The 19,742-nt window shown below is 37.1% G+C and overlaps 1 protein-coding gene across 1 annotated transcript in view; it reads right to left on the bottom strand.

Moving 5' to 3' along the window:
- LOC129720930 (uncharacterized) overlaps positions 1 to 19,502 on the bottom strand; it is a gene marked incomplete at its 3' end in the record, with an annotated part of 162,389 nt that extends 142,887 nt beyond the window's left edge. Inside the window, exons 1-2 of the mRNA XM_055672848.1 lie at positions 19,287 to 19,502; positions 18,356 to 19,155 (exon numbers count right to left, since the gene is read on the bottom strand). Of these exons, the coding sequence (XP_055528823.1) occupies positions 18,356 to 19,155; positions 19,287 to 19,416 (930 nt within the window). The remainder of the gene's footprint in view (positions 1 to 18,355; positions 19,156 to 19,286) is intronic.
- Positions 19,503 to 19,742: the final 240 nt, after the last annotated feature.

Raw genomic sequence — 19,742 nt, forward strand, 5'->3', positions numbered from 1 at the left:
CGATTGCAATGCCATCCTGTATCCGGGAATTGCTGGAAAAAATGATACTCCGTTGTTAAGACCATTGGGTCGAATTAAATGGTCTGCTAACAGATACTTAATTTGGTTTCCGCCGGGCCAAAGGGACGAATGACTGTCTTGCGTCGCTTTCAACAGACATTCAGCTGGCGTTTTGACGGCTCTCTCGTCAGGCATTCTGGCCTCATGTCCAGCCAACTGAAACCTGCCCCGCTGTATTACTTTCACTATATCAGCATGTTTGTATACCTGGTACAAATCGTGATTCATGTGTCTGCGCCACATTTTATCTTCCAATTTACCGTTAAGTTGGTATCGATTGCACAATTTTGCGCTTAAATACTCCGAGCACTCGTCGATCAGCCTCCTTCAGCGTCCACACTTCATGTCCGTAAAGGGGGAGGATAAGTATCCTATATAGCGCTAGTGTAGTGCTAGTTTGCAAACTACGGGAACTTAGCTGGTTTCGTCGTCTGTAGAAGGCCCTTGTTTGCAGCTGCAACACGTCGTTTCACTACGTGGCTCATATCGTTGTAACAAGTCACAAGGGTACTAAGATAAGTAAATTCATCAACAACTTCAAATCGTTTCTCACCAATCTCCATTTCAGCACTAGCGCCACTGGAACTCTCACGCTTAAGGTTAATTCGGGGACAAAGCATTGACTCTGACCATTATCACGTCGTTTGTAAGGTCCACGCACGGTAGTCGAACGTGGCGAAATCTCACATAGAGAGGATGCTGCGTTCAACATACAGCGGTTTTATTTATTTATAATAATCTACATCAACAGATAACAAATGTCCCAATGATGGCTAATTATCTTAAACTAATTACAGTCACGATCGCTTCAAAACAATACAAAATATTACAATAACAATTCTCTTAGTCGTCGTTAGTAGGAAGTAAAAAACACAGAAAAATGACGGCGGATTGCAACACGTGATAAATTAAAATCAAAGACGGCCGCTACTCTGTTGAAGGCTCGCTGTATACCGACTATAGCTCTGTTTTGTGCGTAGTTAGTGCGTTGAAAAGGTATCCTCAGCATAGCATTATTCCGCAGTGCCCTAGTTCGTACGTTCAAATTGATTTCCCTCAGAATAGCAGGGCAATCGATTTTTCCCTGCAACATATCGGCAGCAAACAAAGCCCTTGCGATGTTTCTTCGTGCGTGGAAAGTCTCCAAGTGAATCAGTCGGCATCGGCTCTCATAACCCAGTAAACGATACTGGTTTTGCCAAGGTAGCCGACGCAAAGCAAAGTGTAAAAAGCGACGTTGAATCGATTCAATCCTTACCATCCCGTTTTGGTAATATGGGTGTCAGACAACGGAACAGTATTCGAGAGTGGAACGGACGAGCGAACAATATAATGCTTGAGACAATACACGCTCGTAAAGTCTTTTGCTATGCGGAAAATGAGTCCCAAAGTTCTGGATACCTTATCCACGATGTATGAGACATGCCGTTTAAACGATAGTTGGCTATCCAAGATAACGCCGAGATCTTCTACATGGTCGACACGTTGAATTTCGGTACCACAGAGCTTATAGTTGAAGATGACAGGATGGCGAATGCGAGCGAAGGAAATTACAGAACATTTCTCAGGATTAACAAGCATACAGTTTAGGTTGCACCAATTTATGAAGGCGTCAAATTCACACTGGAGGCAGATTGCATCCACCATGGAACGGATTTTCATGTAAATCTTCAAATCGTCAGCGAAGGATGAGCGAGGGCATTTAAGTACGTAGTTAATATCATTGAAGTACAACAAGAAGATTAACGGTCCCAGGTGGCTTCCTTGTGGAATACCGGATGAGGCCAAAAAAGCATTCGTCTGAAAATCATCAATTGTCACAATCAGTTTCCGACCGACAAGGTAGGAATGGCACCAACGTAATATACAGCCGCTGATGCCGAGTCTTCCGAGTTTGGCAATCGTAATAGCGTGATTGATTTTGTCAAACGCCGCGGACAAATCAGTATAAATGACGTCCGTTTGAGTGCGATCTGCCATGTTTTCCGCATCATACGATGTGAGACACAAGAGATTTGAAGTTGTTGGTCTACCCGAGACTAAACCGTGTTGATCCTCGCTCAGGTATTGTTTGCAGTGCGACAGCAAAGGAGTCATAGCAACAAGGTCAAACAATTTTGAAATGGCACATAATGACGATATTCCTCGGTAGTTGTTCACGTCCTTCCGCTCTCCTTTTTTGTAGACGGGAAACATGTATGCGATTTTCCATGCAGACGGAAATATTCCGCTTGACAGGGACAGGCCAAACACAAGCTGAAGAGGGGTTAGCAGACTCTCATTATACTTAAGAACGCAGACGGAATTCCATCCGGACCCAATTTTGTCGATGATTTCAATATTGAGGCGACTCGAGAGATCATTGCTTCATCAATGTTGAGTCTGCTAAAATTACTCCCAACTACAATCGGAACGTTTTGAGCAGCCTGAGTTACTTGGTCAGCCGGGGTCACATCGTAGCAAAAAGTCCGCGCGAATTTCTCAGCAAAGAATTGGCAGACCTTCTCCGGCTCGGAGGCGACCTTGCCGTTGAAAGTTGAAGGAAGACTCGATTCTCTTCGTTGAGCGTTAACGTGTCTCCAAAATGTTTTTGGTTTCGCCTTCAAACTGCGCTGGATGCTTTGCAAGTGTCGTCTAAAACAACTCTGACTGGTCCTCTTATTCGCTGTGTTCAACTTTTTGTAGTGCTCGCGGAACGGAAGCGTACCAAACCTGGAGTAAGTCCTGAGTGCAGCCTTTTTTTGGTCTTCAACAAGCGAAGCTCGCGGGTCATCGAAGGCTTACTATTAAATGAACGAACTAACTTGGGAACATGTCGGTCAATAGCGTGAATGATTATGTGCGATAACGTCAGTGCATCACGGCCATCAAGAACACCGGCCCAGTCGATAGCGGCAAAAATTTAGTAATGCTCCGGTGATCGGCTGCGGTGTGACGGTTTCCGTAAGGTTTACCGAAAAGTTCTTGAGGACGAGAAATAATGGAGGGTGGTGCCTTACTTGCTTGACCAGAGGTGATGGAGCGAGTGAAACAACCGGGGCAACGTCCTGCGCGCTGACGAAACAGAGGTCCAGGCAGCGATTGTTCTCGTTAGTCACGTTAGAGATGGTCGGGTTTCGGGTTTTCAAACCCGAAACCCGAACCCGACCCGTACCCGACGGGTTCGGGTCGGGTTCGGGTTTGAAAATTTTCAAAAGTGTCGGGTACGGGTCGGGTTCGGGTTTTGTGAAAAAAATATTTTCGGGTTCGGGTCGGGTTCGAGTTTGAAAATGTCGGGTTCAGGTCGGGTTTGGGTATTGAAACCCGAAACCCGATTATAAAATCTATAAAATCTCGGGTTCGGGTTTCACAATTTCGGGTTCGGGTCGGGTTCGGGTTTCAATGAAATAAAATTTTCGGGTTCGGGTCGGGTTCGGGTTTGAACGAATAAAAAAGTTTCGGGTTCGGGTCGGGTTCGGGTTTTGACCGAAAAAAAAATTCGGGTTCGGGTCGGGTACGGGTTTGAGAAACATCAAACCCGACCATTTGCGGTTGATCTGTCACAGCGTGGCAGAACTGTAGCAGTCGAGAAACCGTATAGCTCCAATGTGCAGAGTAGAGTGATCAGGGTTGAAAGCTTATGGCGAGAAACCGTATAGCTCCAATGTGCAGAGTAGAGTGATCAGCGGTTGAAAGCTTATGGCGTAGCGGAAGAATATGACAGAGAGCTGGATCAACGAATCGCAGATCAGCAGGATGAACGAGAAGAAGACACTAGTTGGCTGTGAAATATTATCTACAGTGCCATTGAAACGACTGCGTTCGACGCGTGGAAGACAGCGTAACAGCTGGTTTGATGCTGAGCGCCAGAAAGCGATGGACGGGAAGAACCGCGTCAATCTCAGGATGAGGATTATGAGCGACGAACAAAATGTGAAGCGAACAACACAGGAGGAGGTTAAGGCGATTAGTTAGCTGAAAAACAGTAAGGCGACTGGGAAGGATGGCATTCCGGTCGAACTTCTAAAAGCGGGAAGCGAGAGGCTGTACTATACAATACACCAGATCATACTGAGGATCTAGGTGGATGAACGAATGCCGAACGAATGGTTGGAAGGCCTTATATGCCCAATCTAAAAGAAGGGTCATTGACTGGATTCTTGCAACTATCGAGGCATCCTATTCTTCAGATTGAGACCGCACCATTAGTAGAATCCTGACGCCATCAGTTCCGCGTGCTTCAAAGCAAGTTAATGCTAGTGATGTCATTTTTGTAGATGTGCTAGAGTATATCTGTTTGATATCTAACGTGATTTTTTTGTGTAGGAATATAAAAATAACACCAAAAGTTCTCTTTTCCTATGGCAAAAAAACACCATCACCATGTGACAAAGAGAATCCTTTGTTTTGGAATAAAATTGAATTTTTTTTTCTGGTATTAATCTTGGTACACTGGTATACTTGAAAAACTGTAGAGTTGTCTGTGGCTCTGTACAACATGTATTCGTGAATTTTATACAAGCTTTTATGGGTAAATGACCTGGGCATAATTTAAAAAAAAAAAATGTGGTTATCACACTTTTAGAATTTATTGTAACTATGAACATTTCAATTTATTATGTCCCTTAAGCTGGAAGTACAAAGTCAGCACAACAAAGAGTTAATAGCATGAAAATTTAGTGCTCATTCGATGATCATTTAATGTCATATCGCCGAATTTAATGCTCCATCATTTCTTTGAAAAATGCATTTGTTTGCTAGCTTAAGAAAATAGCTAGCAGACAATATACTAAAATAGCATTTTTAGTCACAAAACGGTTCTATAACGGTCAAAAACATTTAATGCTCATTTAATGCTCTTGAAAAAACTTGATTTACATGATAATTTTACTGATTTTGTATAAATTTCTCAATAATATTATAATAATATGATAATACATGAATAGCTTCAATTTTTTCAAACATTTCCCTCTGAAAACAATCAGAATCCTTTTGATACGATTAGATACCAATTAAATGCTCCCATATGCGAGCAGTTTCAATAACTTAGGTGCATTTTTCATTGAATATATTTTTTTCAAAAATATTGTTCTGCTAGCTTAAGAAAAACAGCATTTTAGGCAATAAACTGTTGTAGAATGGTCATAACAATTTAATGCTCATTTAATGCTCTCGAAAAAACCTGATTCTTATGATAATTTTATTGATTCTGTATAAATTTTTCAATAATATTATAATAATATGATAATACATGAATAGCTTCAATTTTCTCAAACATTTTCCTCTGAAAACAATCAGAATCCTTTTGATACGATTAGATACCTAATAAATGCTCCCGTTTACGAGCAGTTTCAATAACTTAAAAAATCAAATTAAAATAAAATTAAAATCAAAATTAAATTTAAAAAATGTAATTTAATTTATTGAGATTTATTTGCTGTCTCAATTAGGACTTATCATTATTAATTAGGCATTAATAAAAATTTGAAAAATGGTTGCCGTTACAATTCGCACAGCGAAAAGTTTTACTCTTTTTTACAGGACATATAGCCTTTTTGTGAGAAGAGTCTCCACAAATGAGTCATTTTTGGTCCAAGTTACAGATTTTTGAACCATGGCCGTAACGTTGGCAAATTCGGAATTGGGCTTTTCTCCTCCCCCAAACTTTCTATATAACTCCCACTTTACCTGAACATTATGAATGGCATGTGGTTTGTCAAAAAATTTCAAATTGTTAACCTCAGTGCGGTTAGCAAAGCAAAGCCTGGCTGCTACATTCCGATTCGGAACTTGACATTCTGTTTACTATACAAAGACTTCGCAGCCGACTGTTTTAGTGTTGCGGTGCAAGCGCTAGGATCCTACAGACACTAATAGTCTCTCCCAAAGCGAGACTCGAACTTACGACGACTGGCTTGTTAGGCCAGCATCGTACGACGAGACCATCTGGGAGATAAGTCCGGTTAAAATGAATTAAATAATTAACAAGGGCAATTCCAGCTCTCTGACTTTTCTCGCCTCGTATTTTTCGTTTCATTAGATATGCCAATTAATTCTGTTGGGGTAAGTTTGATGATCGGTGGTTGAGCGGTGATGATGATCTCATCAACGGTTTGATTGTTGGTGAGACCTTTGCAGACAACCTCGACCGGCTTTGCGTTTTTGGTGTCATAGGTTAAAAATTTATATACCTTATCAGTTTAATACTGAACAAGACGATTATGGCCTTTAATTGACTCAGCTAATAAGCATTCGCCGCTAATAAGCATAAGCAGTTGATGAAACAAGTGACCAAATAGTACCCAACAAATCGAAAAAAGGGACCAAGTTATTGTTATTGAAAAGGATACGGAATAAGGGATTGGGCGATCTACAGGGAACGATCAATCTTCAGGATCGATTCAGCTGAGCGGTTCCAGATCGATCCATCTAAAATATCGGAGCTGCAGGATCTATCTCTGTTGAATCGATCTTTCAAAGCATTTTTTTGAGGCGCTGTGGAATTCACTGAACCAAGTGCCATTTTTTTCAATTGAGTTAAGTATTAACACCAGTGTACGTGAGAATGAATAATCTATCATTCATGAAGAACAGAAATCATTTAAATAGTTCATAATGATATGGCCTATTACAGAAGACGAGGCGAGCAACTCGCCTCACCTCCAGTCACTGACGGACGAGCAAAATGTTGTATTAGAGAATGCGAGTGAAACATGTTTGGTGACAGCTGAGTCGAACAGTTTCGCAGACCAGCTTGTCCAAATCCAGCCATCTGCAATATCAAAATTGGTCAGGCGAGTAACTCGCCGCTCGCCTCGTTTTCTGTAATAAGCCCCAATTACAAAAAATCCCTGAACACCGATGACTCGAAATCATGTTTTTGGAGATTGGTTCGATCTGGTTGTACTCTGATCATTTCATTATTGCTAGTCCATCACCAGTTGCATTATGGGCAGGAATGGAATGGACTATATGGAGGCATGATGATGTCATAATCGCACGCAACCATTCAAAAGCCGATAAGACGATATTAGAAATGGTACACGATACCTGACAATCACTCAAAATTGCATAAAAAAAAGTTCTGCACGCTGAAAAATATTTATTTTAAAAGATCGAAAAAAACCAAATCAAAAAATAAACGAACTTTCAAACTTTTTCAGGTCAAAAGAATTGGTCTGAAAATCAAAAAACAGGATGGAAATCATATTTTTATCATATTATCGAAAATTTAGAAAAAATCAATAAAATTATCATTTAATGAAAAATGCACCTAAGTTATTGAAACTGCTCGTATATGGAAGTATTCAATTGGTATCTAATCGTATCAAAAGGATTTTGATTGTTTTCAGAGGGAAATGTTTGAAAAAATTAAAGCTATTCATATATTTTCATATTTTTGAAAAATTTATACAAAATCAATAAAATTATCATGAAAATCATGTTTTTTTCAAGAGCATTTAATGAGCATTAAATTATTATGACCATTCTACAACAGTTTATTGCTTAAAAATGCTGTTTCTGGCCAATGTTCTGCTAACTTTTCTCTTAAGCTAGCAGAACAATATTTAAAAAAATATATATTTAATGAAAAATGCACTTAAGTTATTGAAACTGCTCGCATATGGGAGCATTTAATTGGTATCTAATCGTATCAAAAGGATTCTGATTGTTTTCAGAGGAAAATGTTTGAAAAAATTGAAGCTATTCATGTATTGTCATATTATTATAATATTATTGAAAAATTTATGCAACATCAATGAAATTATCATGAAAATAAGGTTTTTTCAAGAGCATTTATTGAGCATTAAATTATTATGACCATTCTACAACAGTTTATTGCTTAAAAATGCTGTTTCTGGCCAATGTTCTGCTAACTTTTTTCTTAAGCTAGCAAAACAATATTTTTGAAAAAAATATATTTAATGAAAAATGCACCTAAGTTATTGAAACTGCTCGCATATGGAAGCATTTAATTGGTATCTAATCGTATCAAAAGGATTCTGATTGTTTCCAGAGGAAAACGTTTGAAAAAATTGAGGCTATTCATATAATGTCATATTTTTGAAAAATTTATACAAAATCAATAAAATTATCATGAAAATCAGGTTTTTTCAAGAGCATTTAATGAGCAATAAATGTTTTTGACCGTTTTAGAACCGTTTTGTGATTAAAAATGCTATTTTAGTATATTGTCTGCTAGCTATTTTCTTAAGCTAGCAAACAAATGCATTTTTTAAAGAAATGATGGAGCATTAAATTCGGCGATATGGCATTAAATGAGCATCGAATGAGCACTCAATTTTCATGCTATTAACTCTTTGTTCTGCTGACTTTGTACTTCCAGCTTAAGGGACACCAATTTATTTATCGATCTTTCATTAACTTTTGCCTAAAAACTATCAAAACTAAAATTGGGTTAGAATGCACTATGAGCGTTGCAGAAGATTGCTTGACAACTTAGGGTACGTTTCATGGCTTTGATTTCACCCCTGGGACTTCAAGCGCAGCTCACTTCGCGTGCTAATTTCTAAGGGCCTATTAGATGTGCATTAGATTAGATTAGATTTGCATTAGAATACAAATTATTAGATGTGCTGCAATTTGCGCAAATGCTCAACTGCTTGTACAGTTGCTCCCCTACGTCCATGCGAATAGGAGATCGTTCAAGGTAAGATAATATACATTCAGTTCCTAAGTGGCTTAAAAGAGTAAATAAAGCTACAAACCATATTTTTGAAATAATCTGGGCCGTTAGTTTTCAGCAGTTGTTTGGCTCAAATTAGGAAACAGGATCGAAACGCGTGGAAATTTTATTTAAATTTAAATAAAAGCTACATGCACTGAAATAAGCCGAACATATCAAGAGATAAATAAAAAATTGTAGATTTTGTCTGCGGATCCGTATATTGGTAGAAGTGAAACACGTCGTAGATCTGGCAAGTCTGTTACAACACTCTAGTATTGATCGTACATAACTCACAAAAATTAACGAATTCTGAAATTGACAAAATCTACTAAACTAGTATAACTATATCTTTTAAGGAAAAAAACAAAACAGGAAAATTTCGCCCTTCTTAAATTATTCATATTTTTTGGGAAGACATAGGTTCTGAGACGATGCTATGTTTAAATGTTTTAAAATAAAAAGAGGTTAACAATATTCATGAAAAGGAGATTTAGCATCAGATTGAAATATTTTTTGTTCATCTATAATTTTACCTTAGTATAGGGAGCTTTTTTAGTAGTCTGAAAAACATTATGAATGTTTGAAATATTGCGAAGATTTTTCTTTGGACTTACATCATAACTTTCATTATCGCCCACAAACGTTTATTTTCCTCGAGTAAGATGATGTTTCAAACTTTATAACAAAATGTCGTATAATGACCGTCAACCGAGGTACAATATTTAGATTGCATGGAACATTCAGCAGTAATAATCAGTAATAACCAAGAAAGAAAGTAAAAAAACAAAGAGATCTCCTTTATTCAAACAGAGGGCTTTTTTTCCGCAAAAAAACCTTAGCGTATAGCTCAAGGTGCTCGGATTCATGAACTTCTAAGGGAATGATGAGACAGCAAATAAGAAGTAAGAAGCCCAAATACCAATGCTGAAGATTGAAATTCAACAACAAAAAGTCATAATTAATTGATTCAGTGTCAAACAATAATTGTGCTTCGATTGCCCAATCGTGCGGGGTCAGATCAACATGTCGTCGCTGGGAAACCGTCATCGTGACGATGCAGCTCACATCAACACCAAAAACGAGCCTATCTGCTGATAGATCGCTGTAGTAGATTTTTGCTGCCTGCGCGACTCTCGCTAGACAACCTCGTGAATGATTGTGTCAAAAGCTATTTCTCCCGTGATGGTTTACGTCGTTTTTCTCCCGTTGACCCCCTGTTGGAACTCGTAGTTTCGCTGACTATAAGGAAATGATTAGATTTGTTGAACGATTAGTGCCAGCAGGAACCACCGCAGTGACTCCTCCATTCATGGCAGCAAATCAAAAACGGTGGTGAGGGCTCAAACACGGGTGAAAGAGAGCAGCTTTGTTAGAATTGGATCTCCAATATAAAACTAGCGTAAAAATTGAAGCAACAATTATGAAAATTCAATTTAACCAACATGAGTATGCTGTTTTGGCTGGTTTCGAAAGTGTAGAGGCTCGACCTCTTCTTACTGCCAAATTCGAATGCAAATGATAAATGGATTTTAAATAATTCCGTTTATAAAACATGTCTTCTTTTGCCTACAAAATTCTCTTGTGATTGATAATACAGAATAGAGAACGATTCAAAATTTGCCCCTCAATCTATATAGGACAATAAAATGAATTCAAATGATGTTATCAAATAATTAAACTCTTGAAAAGTTATTAATTACAACGAGGATTGGTGTTACGATTACCGTATCTGATCAGTAAAGACTGAGAGCTCGTTGGGAGGTCATGTTTGGCTCATTCCGGTAGGTCTTGAAATTTTTGTTTGCATCGGGAATTATTGAATGACATTGTCATTCACATATATTTGATTCGTTTGGCTGAGAGACCAGTCTTAGGAAGTGCCGGGGTGTTCTAGACAATAATTTATAGTTTTGACAGGTAATTTATTTTGTGCTTTTGTTAGCAATGGGATGGCTCACCATTATGGACTGCCACCCCAAATCATTTTGCTAGAGCTAACCTGAATGTTGCGAAGTCATCTTTAAAACAACAGTGTGTCAAAATACAATTCTTTCTTCAGGGAATAGGCTTATTCAGACAAGCCGCGATTATTATGCTGGTGGCATCGCCACTAGGTCGCGAAGTTTTTTCGCCAAAACTGTTTCCTCGTGAACTCTGTTTACTAGTTGCAATTCCTCAGATTGTTTTCTAATTCCAAACTTAAATACTATAACACGAATTCATAATAAATTGAATTCAACAAAATATATTGAATCACGGCTTACCAGCATTTTGTTTTGTTCCAACAGGTTACATCATTCATTTCAACCACATTGTTTGTTGTTTCAACAATCAGACTTCCATTATGTTCTACAATACTGTTTTTTAAATTTGCAATACTGTTGTTCGTTTCAAAAATTAAAGTTCAATCCGAACAAAAACAATCATTTGAAGCAAAGTACATATTGATTAAACTGAAAAATAAATTTGAACAAACGTGCGAGTAGTTTCGAAGATCTTATTTTTTCAAATATCTTTTACTGTATTTTTTAATAATGTTGAAATCAAAGTCTTTTTGTCGTTTGAGCTATCAAACATTTGTTACATTAAGATAATTACAGCATCGATATCACAATAAATCATGAACCTTGTAAAGATTAATTGTAATAATGTGTACGTTTGACATTTTTTTTTTCCATTGTTGAAAAAAAAAAACTCCATATTATTGAAAATTCTCGTTAAATCTACGGAAATGTACACCGGAACATATTATAATTGGTTGATCATTTCCATCAATGATTTTATCTTCTAATTTATGAATACTATTAGGTTGTACAATTTAATCAGGTTTTTTTTGTAAAAATCATCTCTTCTTTAGTATATATATCGAATTTACGTACATCATGGATATGAATCGTATCGCAACCTTCTATTAAGCATTTGTGTCTTCCCAAAGTGGCAACGTTATTATCTTTGATTCTCGTAAATCAATTACTGGATCGAAAAAGTTATTAATACATTTCATGTGCTTCGTACTGTCTGCTAAAAACGGAGGCCTTCTCTGATTAAATGCGCTCAACAAATTTCGATGTATCTATAGTGTACCCGTTTGCTGGCAAATAAAAAGTTACGTTATTATGCTTAATAAATTCATAAAAATTATGTTTTTTCCAAACAAAACAACCGCATCTGTCACACCAAAAGATATTGATAGCTCCGATAAATCGAGCTCGAGAGCCCTAACTTTTATTCCAAATGGTTCCATTTTTTTGGAATTGATAAAATTGTGAAAATGCTCCCATTTGTGAAGTGATGCCAGAGGTTAGAACAACATGCACAGTGCCATAAGTGATGCTACATAACAATTTTTTTTCCAATCAAATTTATTGTTGAATCCATATCCTTCTTTATCATTTCTAATAAAGCGCTGTCAACCGATGTTGATTGTAAAAATTAAAATATTTGTTTTGCATTCAAAACCAAGGATCGAGTTTAAATCGAAAACGGTTTACAATGAATTCTAAAACTCGCTTTTCTTCTACGTGAAGGTATACAGCCCTAAAGGTTGTATGAATTGATGAAATTAAACAGTGTAATAAGTGCTATTTAGTAACAAAGTTACAGTGTCGACCTTGAATAGCGCGTAGTCATATGTTTGAATCTTGACAGAATCAGGACATTTATCCAGTGACTTGCGCATGTTTACTCTTAAGTTTCCTGTAACCCCTTCCTTAATGATACAACAACCGAGTGTATTTTACATTCTACAACACCCTTATTTATTTTATTTACATTTTTCTATACTTTGCTTGTCGGTGTCAGCGATGGAAAAAAATTACCACTAGCGATTTTGAATACATATAAAGCAAGCCTAAGATGCGTGTACGCTAACGACAAGCAATATATATCGAAAAAAGGAAAGCAAAGAGAGTGAACCAACCCCGATACTTTGTTATTCGCATACTGACGATGATGTCAACGCATCTTAGGCTTCCTTTATATGTATTCAAAATCGCTAGAGGTGATTTTTTTCCATCGATCGAAGATCACGCCTTCGACAATCATGTCTGTTATGCATTTTTAATATTCTTCTGTTCATTAAAGTGCTTATAAATAACAAAAAGACATCTTAGTAGAAAGGAAATGACTTACAAACATCAGCTTGGTTGCGTTTATAATCACAATTAGTTAAAATGAAACAACATAATTTGTAATTGAGGTAATTGTTGCCCAAAGTATACAATTAAGTTAGTGACTAAGAGAATTTTGTCTTCGGTTGGCTAAATTCAGCCAAAGCGAAGAACAAATTCATTTATAACAGGTGTTTTTGTAAAATAAAAAAAAAAAGGTGCTAAGTAACCTACAAGACTCAATCAATTGTGATCGAAGCCCACATCTATAAACAAAAAATTAAGGAGAGGGACAGAAATGTGCGAAACTCATTGAAAATGGATCGTCCGATTTGTGCGCATTTTTGTACAGCGCAAAAAACTGGAAAATAATAAAGAAAAAATTTCAAAGGATAACTCAATTTTTTACAGCAAACAGTAGTAAGGAGAAATAGAAAAAGGGGCGTTTTAGGTATTAGATTTCGAAAAAGAAATCGATACAACACAAGCTTGATTTTTAAACTAAAATGACATTGTTCTCTAAGAATCAATCCATGAGAAATCTCAGTTTCGTGTAAACATTTTATAAAAAATTTGACAGGCGGAATAGAGCAATGTTTCTAATAACTTTTTGCTGAAAAATAAGCAAAAGGCCAACAAAGTCATAATAAAATACAGAAACAAAATAAATTCCCTAATTCCTCTAGAAGCTGCTGCTTCAAATATCATAACACATTATGATGTTTGTGAGATATTATTTGATGGCGTTCTGCTCGGGTTTGTCGGTTCGTTATATCTTGAAATGACCACACAAGTGTTTAAACGTCATTTGATGGATGTCGCTCGGCATTTCAACAAATATTTTCGGAAATAAAAATAGATTTTCCGATCCAAACTGTCTGACAAAAAACAACAACCTTAAAATGAACAATTTTTCACTAAACCATCAGAATGCATCAACCCGACACAGCACTCGAGTAAAAGGAAAACGTTGAGAATCAGAAATGTTGAAGAAAAAGCAAAAATGGAAACTGAGTTGTAACACGAAGCGTAGCAAAGTTGTAACAAATGACATAATTTTCTCCGACCGTTGACAGACTCGTGTCAATTGTTGTTTATTTTTGGTGGCACTCCGATTCTGGCATGAAATAGAGCTATATTCTGTATGATTTCGTTCCCTATAAGTTAGCACGTATGTATGAAATTACGTTCGTCAAAAATGCGTTCAAATGTGATCAATAAAATTCCAGCTGTTGTGGTACTCGCTTGTTCGAAAAATATGCCGTTGCGTTCGCAGACCAAAATTGTTTTTACTTAATTTTAAAATTGTCAAATAAGAAAAATTTATTTGTTTATTCATTTATTAATTTTTTTAAAACTTTTTTATAGGCGAGGAATGTTTGTAATTTATTTACTAATATCTATTCCGAGTTTATATTGTGTGTTATGCCACAAATGGTAACATATCAACAATAGATTATATGAACGATTTTGCGCCAACTGGACCCAGAAGCTATCAGCACCCTCTCACAATTCAATGAAGCTTTGTGGGTATGTAGGCCTTACTACCCTGAGCATATTTTGGCATTTTTGAAGTAGAATACTTCTCTCAGGAAGTTCGGCTACATAGGGATGTGAAATGAAAATCTAAAACTGAAAAAAGTGAGAAATATGTCCAATTTCAAATGCCAATAAATCGGTTAGTTTTCGATGGATTTCCTTCGTTTTTGCAGCAATCGATTAGAAAATCTTCTAAGATTCCTACCAAATGCATGAAATTGCAATTTTATCATTCGAACTATTGTACTATTGAAAATTCTTAAGCCTTGTCAAAACACAAAATTCGACCTCTGATTGGTCGTTATACCGCGCTTTCCCAAGCACGGTCGGCAGAGTTATGGACCTAGTATATTGGGAATGCATCATTTGGCCTATATAAGAGCTTCATCAGAAAATGAACAGACATTTAATCGGATTTTAGATTGAACGACTGAAATTTGAAGAACACAAATGAATATTTGAAGAGTTAATATTTTCTCGTTTTGCGCTATAATCCAAACTTAGTTATCTTCATCTACATGCATACTCTGACTATTATTACGTGTTTGCGTCGCTTAGTGTTTGGCTACGAGCATGCAGAACGCAAATAACGGCGCGATGCGATTCGGCAAGACGAAATGTGTCGAAATGTATAGCTCTATTTCGCCTTGAAAAGAGCTGTACATTTCACCACGGTAAGGCGAATCGCATCGCGCCGGCATTCGCGTTCTGCATAACCGTAGCCTTTGTTCCGTTCCCGTTTAATGATGTCGTATTAAATGTGCATATTACAATTTGGCAGCACTTCAACTTCTCATTTGCACAAAATTTAAAAATATTCAATGAGCTTCATTCAAAATATCGAACAAAAAGAAATTACAATACTGCCAATTAACGGTCAACGTTTATTTACTAGAAAAAATGACTGACACGCTAGCAGCCGGGTTATTTTTCTTGTAAAAGTATTCTACTTCAACCTTGCGGTCGTGGCTTTGCATACAACCTTCCTGTGATTTTTTTCTTTCGATTAATATTTTTCGTGCAAATATTTCAATTTGTTCTTATATTTGAATAGAGGCCGAAGATGTTTTTATAAATCGATACATATTATGAATAATGATAAGAGATATGATATCATAACGTTCTTTTCTTGATTTCTCTATGATCGAACAGTCATCACTTTAAGGTAACCTTTGATAATTTTCATGAACAAATATTAGATTTTAAATAAAATGACCTTTTTTTAGATAATTTTTTTTCAATGTTTTTAATGTTTTTTTTAATGTGAGTGTATATTTTTTTCGGAAAAACAAATTACTAGATACAACTTTTCCGAAGACATCACACCGATCGAACCAGCCGTTTTGGCTCTAAAAATATTTGTAATCATCAATACCTATTAACATAGCATTTTTTTCCTGTATGTACTTCCTCACTGCGACCAGAATTGTTAATCTATTGTGAGATATGCCCGGGTGTCTGCTGCAGTATCCCGCTCTTCTTTTATTAGCAATACCGTTATTGAGAAGTGACATGCTTATTATAATACTTTATCAGTGCTTATGTGTAATGTGCTACCCTTCCTTTTACACGTTTACTGCTCTCCTATACCGAGCCTCGCTCCTACCTTCCTGCCAAATATCACCAATTATAATTCCCTGGAGAAGTTTCGTCGTGCGTCCTTCTGGCCAGCTTTATTGTTAAGAGGGACTTATTTTTGTTTAGAGGAAGTTACGCAACGGTATTGTAGATTTCAGCGTAAAGGAAGGGTGGGAAGCCTGAGGATAAACCCATGCTTAAAGCCCTTTTTGACATCGAATCGAATGGCCTGATTCTACCAAGATTCGAACCGACGACCATCCGCTTGACAAAGCGGACTCTGTAACCTTGAGCAATTCTCGCTGAAACCGTCCCACTGGTGACATGAGGTCTTTCAAAAAGGATATTTTTATGTCTAAATGATTGAAAGTAGCGAAAAAATGAGAAAACCACTTTGGTTAGTTCATATTGATGGACCCCTCGGGCACAAATCGGTTATACGGTTTATACAAAAATTGATTTTTGAGCAGTTCTTGACCTTTTTATTGATTTATTTCTCTTGAATTTGTCATTGAACCCCCTGCAACTAACACATCGTTTTCAAGAGGAATGATAGATCTTTCATTTGAAGTAGAAAAAAATTGGCCGCCATCTTGGATTTCATCAGAGAAATGTGTTTTTGAGCAAGTTCGCAACCACCGATTTTGAATTTGACATCACCATTGGAAAGCTGAGAAAAATGCTTTAAGATACATTCAAAATATTAGGTGAGCATTGAGTTTACTTTGTCATTCTGGTCACTTTTCAAAATCGACCTTCAAACAGTACAACGCAGGACGTATGGCCAATATGAAATCATGCTGAGCCTATGGTGTGTGTCTGTGTGTAGTGTATATTAGGGGCCATCCATGTTACCCGTGGACAGATTTTCAAGGATTTTGTTAGAACCCCCCTTCCCCTCCCCCACAACTTCTCATATAAATTCTCCAAATTTTGTATGAACCGTGGACATCACACAGACCCCCCTCCCCAAAGTTGTCCACGTGGAATGTGGATGGCCCAATGCCTGTGTGACTTTGGGCCAGTTCACAAATTACGTAAAGCAAAAAATCGTATCTTTGATCCCTTTCCACTGCATTCACACTGTTTTTTTCTTCACTCCCTCGCTCCTCCTTGAGTGTAACGTAATTTGTGAGCTTCTCTACGATTTTTTTTTGCTAGAACAAAGCTTAGTTCCCTGTACAGAGGACAGTTTTCGCGTGTTTAGTAATTAAATAAATTAATGCTAGATGTTGTTTTTGCTTCTGTTATATACTGTTGTTTTCATGCATTAAACTATTATCAACAAACTTAGGTATGGTATACCAAGGTATAGTATGAATCAAGTGTATCCCGAGTAATCTGGAGAAGATTTGCGTATGCCAGCGTAAATAAAGTAAAAGTAGAATCATCACTTTTTTATCCCTAGCAAATTCTTATCGACGAAAAGGGTACGTTTGCTACCGAACGAAATTCAGCCAATTGATTGAAAACTATTCAAAAATTACGGTGCGTGGGTGCACTTACTACTTGTGAACTAGGAATAGTGACTGTCCACATCATACGTACACCACAGGCTCAGTATATTGCGTTGATTTGATATTGAACGCGCGTCATGCGTTGTACTGTTTGAAGCTCGATTTTGAAAAGTGACCAGAATGACAAGATAACCTCAATGCTCACCTGTTTTGAATGTATCTTAAAGCATTTTTTCTCAGCTTCCCAATGGTGAGTCAAATTCCAAATCGGTGGTTGCGAACTTGCTCAAAAACACATTTTTCTGATGAAATCCAAGATGGCGGCGAGATCCAAGATGGCGGCCAATTTTTTCTACTTCAAATGAAAGCTCTATCATTCCTCTTGAAAACGATGTGTTGGTTGCAGGGGTTTCAATGACAAATTCAAAAGGAATAAATTTATAAAAAGGTCAGGAATTGCTCAAAAATCCATTTTTGTAAAAACCGTTTAACCGATTTGTGCCCGAGGGGTCCATCAATCCACTTTTTCGCTACTTTCGATCATTTAGATATAAAAATATCCTTTTTGAAAGACCTCATGTCACCAGTGGGACGGTTTCAGCGAGAATTGCTCCTTGCGGCTACGCAGCTCCTCCATTTTTTGATAACTCCTCAAAAATGAGTCTTCAAAACATAAAACCAATAGCACAAAATGACATTTTTGTTCAAAAAAACGTCTATACAAAGTTTCAGCTAAATAAAAAATTATCGATTGTATTGGTTGCCCGTTTTTTTTTGTGGAATTGCACCGAGAGCTTAATATGGATTATTTTAGAAAATCGATTCATATTATATGTTAATTATTAAATTAAAGTTTATAAGCATCTTAAACTCAATTTTACATTAGGGTGGTGCATTTATTAAAATCTATAAAAAGCCACATCGCAGATATTTTTTGTACTTACTTTTTCTGGTTTCTTTTTTCCGATAGGCGATGGAATTTTTGCTTCTTCTTCTGAAGCAAATCGATTAAATTTCATCATTTTTTCCTTGACACTCAACTTATTACTTTCTTGCTGTTCCACACTACCGGCATTTCTGTCCTCATTTTCACCAGCATCGGCAACCCGGCCGACACCATGATTTTCTTTATCAAAATCTGAGACCACTTCAAGATCAACACTTTTCACTGATTCAGAGTTTTTCCCCTCGATAGAACTTTGTTTAACCGCGAACTGATCTACACTATTTCGCTTTCGTGGTGGCACAGCAGGAGCCGTTTCTTCCTGGGAATCAATTTGATATAACTCTACGCTGGGCTTCCGGAAAGCTTCAGATATCTTGCGTGAATCACTGCTTTCACTTCGCGACAATCCTGAACCGAGTTGATGGGAATCATTTGAATACATTAATTCACTGCCAAAACTGTATTCGGAACCACTACGGCCAACGTCTGTGCTGTTTTTACGTGATGAAACAACACTTCCATATGGACTTCCTTGGTATGAATAAGGGCTATTCAGGTCCGATATCTCCGGGGGAGGACGATACGGTGGTGGTTGCTTGAACGGAGAACTTTCACTGTCGGAAGCACCTATTGTAAGAGAACGTGATCCTGGACTCATTGAATAACTAACGTTTAAGGCATCTTCTGTAGGACACTCATGAATGTATTTTTTACGAAGAATCAAAAACTTTTCGTTGCCTTCAGTTTTGATGGATGCCAGAGTGTTGACATAACTTTTGAAAAGTTTCCTAGCGTCTTCTGTAATGAAAAAAAATCATTTTTTGAATTATATGTATCTGCGAAATAGAACCAATTTACATTAAAAGAAAACCAAAAACAGTGAATCAACAAGTAGCTGCACAGTGCAGTTCACCAACCAGTTTGCTTACCTTGTGTTTCTTTATTGGTCAAAAACGAACGAAAATGCTTCACCAAAGCGTGGTTAGTAACTTTACAATTGTTTTTCAACATAAAATTGCGAATTTCAGCCAAAGAAAGCTCTTGCGGTGCCGATTCCATGTTTATTTTGATAAAAACACAAAACAATAATAATGCTAGCAACGGAATGACTGATTCAAGCGATTCAAGCAACCGGATGATTTTGACGTTTCCTTTCGTTTTGCTCGTGGCGCGTCATGATACAGCACAGGGTGAACACGCAGAACTCAGCTCATTCACTGGAATTTGTTTACTGCGGTACGAGCTCGAGCGATTTTACAATTGCAGCGGCAACCGTGTTGGATATGGATGTGGTTGATGACTTGCAAGTGTGAATGCTCGAAGAAAATTGTTAAATTAAAACATTTTTACATCAGATATATATATATATATATATATATATATAT

The sequence above is a fragment of the Wyeomyia smithii genome, chromosome 2 (genome assembly GCF_029784165.1).
Source record: "Wyeomyia smithii strain HCP4-BCI-WySm-NY-G18 chromosome 2, ASM2978416v1, whole genome shotgun sequence".
Lineage (NCBI taxonomy): Eukaryota > Metazoa > Arthropoda > Insecta > Diptera > Culicidae > Wyeomyia > Wyeomyia smithii.